The 3,354-nt window shown below is 34.9% G+C and overlaps 1 protein-coding gene across 1 annotated transcript; it reads right to left on the bottom strand.

The window, feature by feature from the left end:
* Positions 1 to 450: 450 nt before the first annotated feature.
* On the bottom strand, positions 451 to 987 carry LOC150096996 (interleukin cytokine-related protein 17.1-like). Its single transcript, XM_090408107.1, has one exon. The coding sequence runs from the start codon at positions 985 to 987 to the stop codon at positions 451 to 453; it is 537 nt and encodes a 178-aa protein (XP_090264233.1).
* Positions 988 to 3,354: the final 2,367 nt, after the last annotated feature.

Genomic DNA, 3,354 nt, shown 5'->3' on the forward strand with positions numbered 1-3,354 from the left:
GTCGCTTGGAGAGCGGATACGCCAACTACCGTCAGTTTATGCATAATTTATACTAAAATATGTATTATATGCACATGACCGAAGTTTATAATACAAGCACATTTAATTCAGATAAAGTCTCGTTAATAGCATTGCATAAATTTTAAAAATACATTATTCGAAGGCAGTTAATCCTTTCCTCCCGGTAGAATTTTAATTTATGTAGTAAAGCCTTTTAAACGATCTCACAATGAAAATATCCTGTTCAGGCAAAATATTATAATACGTTATTTTTTCGCGTTTTATCATACACAACAAACTAATTCGTATAAATAAATAAAAATATCACAGTCTTTCACATAATTAAATCTTTGTAAAAACTAAGCAAAGAAAAATAAGTAAATAAATAAACTACGGAAAATATATCTTTTAAGTGGACCTAATTCCCCATAATTTAGTTTAGGTTGCCACTTAATCTCTTGGCGTTTGAGTTACAGGTATTACTGGTTTACCACGAGGCTCTCGGAAAATTGTTTTCACACAAGCGGTCACGATTCTTTGAAATCCCTGACGATACACATGAGTGGCACCTAAGCAGCCAGTCCGCCACATTACCGGCACATCGTAGATCACTTCTTCACATCTTTCTTGTAGTCCACTGTTCATGAAAGTAAATCTTGGCCGACGACAAGGGCATTTGGTTGTAAATAACAACTCTGGAATTCTGTTAGGATCGAAATCCATCTTTAGGGAAAAGGGACATTCCATTGTGCCTCGGACGGAACGTGCAACAGGCAGATTCTCATCAAGATTGCATGGTGTTGATGGAAGGTTTAATCGTTTGTAAAATTGTTGACATGCTTCCATCATTAGTCTCTTCTGATGATTCGGATATAACTTAGGAAGAATATAATATAAGGATCCTTGTTGGTTGCTAAACTCAGTAATCGTTCTATTAGAAGGTCTGCATGGCCGAAAATAAAGATTAGGATTATATTCATCTCGCATACGGTTACAGTTTACAGTAAACATTTTGGCTAAGATTAATATATGAGCAATGCAGCATAAACACGTTTTGGCTAGCATCTCGACAGAATGTTTCATGTCACAGAAAAAATAATATATTAGTGACGCAACTAATATACGCTGGCATTTATATTTGTTAATATATCCGCTTTTTTTTTTTTCTTCTTCCGATGCAACATTGGATATTCTTACAAACCTTGGAGTAATTCCAAACATAAAACCTAATTACAAGCGGAATTAAGTATCGAGCACAGGCCACTATACCATAGATTTTCCAGATATCTGTGTGCATATTTGGGAATTCCTTCACCCACATCTATTATATTTAACTTGGTACACCCCTCATTGCAGGTATTACCTGCCAACAAACTGGAGAGATAACCATCCTCTAATTGTTCCGTGTATGCTTCCTCTTTTAGAAATGAAAGTAACTCTGAGAGAGAGAGAGAGAGAGAGAGAGATCATACCTGACTGAATGCATAAAGAGAAAGTAACAGTTATCAGAGGTACCTGAGCACGCCCTCTGTGTTTATAAAAAGTAGTGATCTAATAATTATTCAGGCAATGCCATGAATTTATTTGTTTGTTCACTGGAACTATAGTTAACGAATTAATGTGAAACTAAGACTTCTGAAAAACAAAAGTAATCTTATATGTGTTATGAGGAGTCCTTTTTATTTCTTTTATGAAATCGATATTTACATTGTCAATAAATTGTTTTTATTTTTTATTTTTAAATAAATCTCCCACTTAAATAATAAATCATATATCTAAAAATTAATAATACATTATTTTTCTTGTCATAATAGGAATTTTGGAATCCTTATCAATTTCGTAGTTTCGTTCAAGGGCGAGGTGATCTTAGACAATGAACACTAAAGAAATCAGATAAGAACATACAAAAAAATTATTTAATATTTACTAAAATAAAGAGCCAAAAAGGCTTCACTTCAGCGATGCAAAAATTATAAATATCAAGTGGATATTAAATCCAGCATTATTCCAAAGCCGAATATACAAACTATAAAAGAGTGTTATGAAATTTAACCAGAGCTTACGGTCGACAGTGAGATGCGGTGATCAATACACTTGGAGGGTAATGGATTGCAATGCTGTAGCCAATAAAGTTCTAACTGAGGCTCAGCTATTGCTGTTACCCTCCGGCCATGATCAGAGCTTTAATTGATCTATAACACCTTATCCCTACACTGTCCTCTACAGATAACGGGGAAGATGAAAAGCATTCTTGCTTCGCCCTTTTAAGCCAGTCCTTATAAGGACTATAAGGATAACCAGAGCTTACGAGAATACACTTGCCGGTATTTACAAGTTGTCCTAACTCGTAAATACCAGCGAGTGTATTCCCGTAAACTCTGTGGTAAAATTTCATACGAAACTTTTATAGTTTGTATATTCGGCTTTGAAATAATGCTGAATTTAATATTTATTTATTAAATAACTTATTTAATTTTTTATTGTTTTATTTTATTTAATAACAGTATGTTGAACTTTCCCAACACTGCATGTGAAAATGGGGAGGGAGGACAGCAGGGGCGAATGCTGGTCTTCAAATTCACGCTTGCTCTTGTTATGATTCAGGAAGTGAGAGGTGTGATTGAAGTCTGATTAGCGGAATAATGAATTACTGCCCATTTAGAACTATATATTAAGAAATTTATGTACATTTAATCATACAAATAAAACATTTATTTTACAAATGATATTCTATCCTTTTCAATTTAGCTACTTGAATACAAATTCTACCCTACGGTTCTTCTTTATGAACTGGTCAATAACATCAATAAAAAGTTGGTTGTAACTTAATTTTCCCAAGCAACATTCGCACTTGTAAAGGCTGGCTGAAGCTCACTGGCTACAGCTACATTGACTGCGTATGGCTTTGTGTTTAAGACGACGTGAAGGGAGCGGAAATGGCTATGCGCGCGCATGAAATCACAGTACTGCAGCGAAGACCTGGAAGCTTCTATAACCGATCAAGCCAATGGAGCTTTGACTAGACGAGCAAGCATCGGCCTTCGATACACAACGCAAAGCTCAATTATTGCCGCGCAACCTTAAGACGTCTTCTGTGTACAAAAATAAAAGCCTAAATGGAATGGTCATAAATGAATGCATTTATTAACAAATAAATATTATTTCTTTCTCAATTAATGAGTTTGCGCAGCAAGCATAGAGAATTCGCCCCTGGAGGACAAAACTAGAAACTGAAGAAACCGGAAATTGAAGATTTTTAAGCGGACGATGAAAATCAATACGAGATACTTCTTAACCTCTCAGGTTACGAAATTTTCTTACTTCTACAAACATTCCGCTGAAATAATGTTGGAT

Source organism: Typopeltis vanoorti, chromosome 18 (assembly GCF_054136105.1).
Source record: "Typopeltis vanoorti isolate ZY-2024b chromosome 18, IOZ_Tvanoo_1.0, whole genome shotgun sequence".
In the NCBI taxonomy this organism is placed as follows: Eukaryota; Metazoa; Arthropoda; class Arachnida; order Uropygi; family Thelyphonidae; genus Typopeltis; species Typopeltis vanoorti.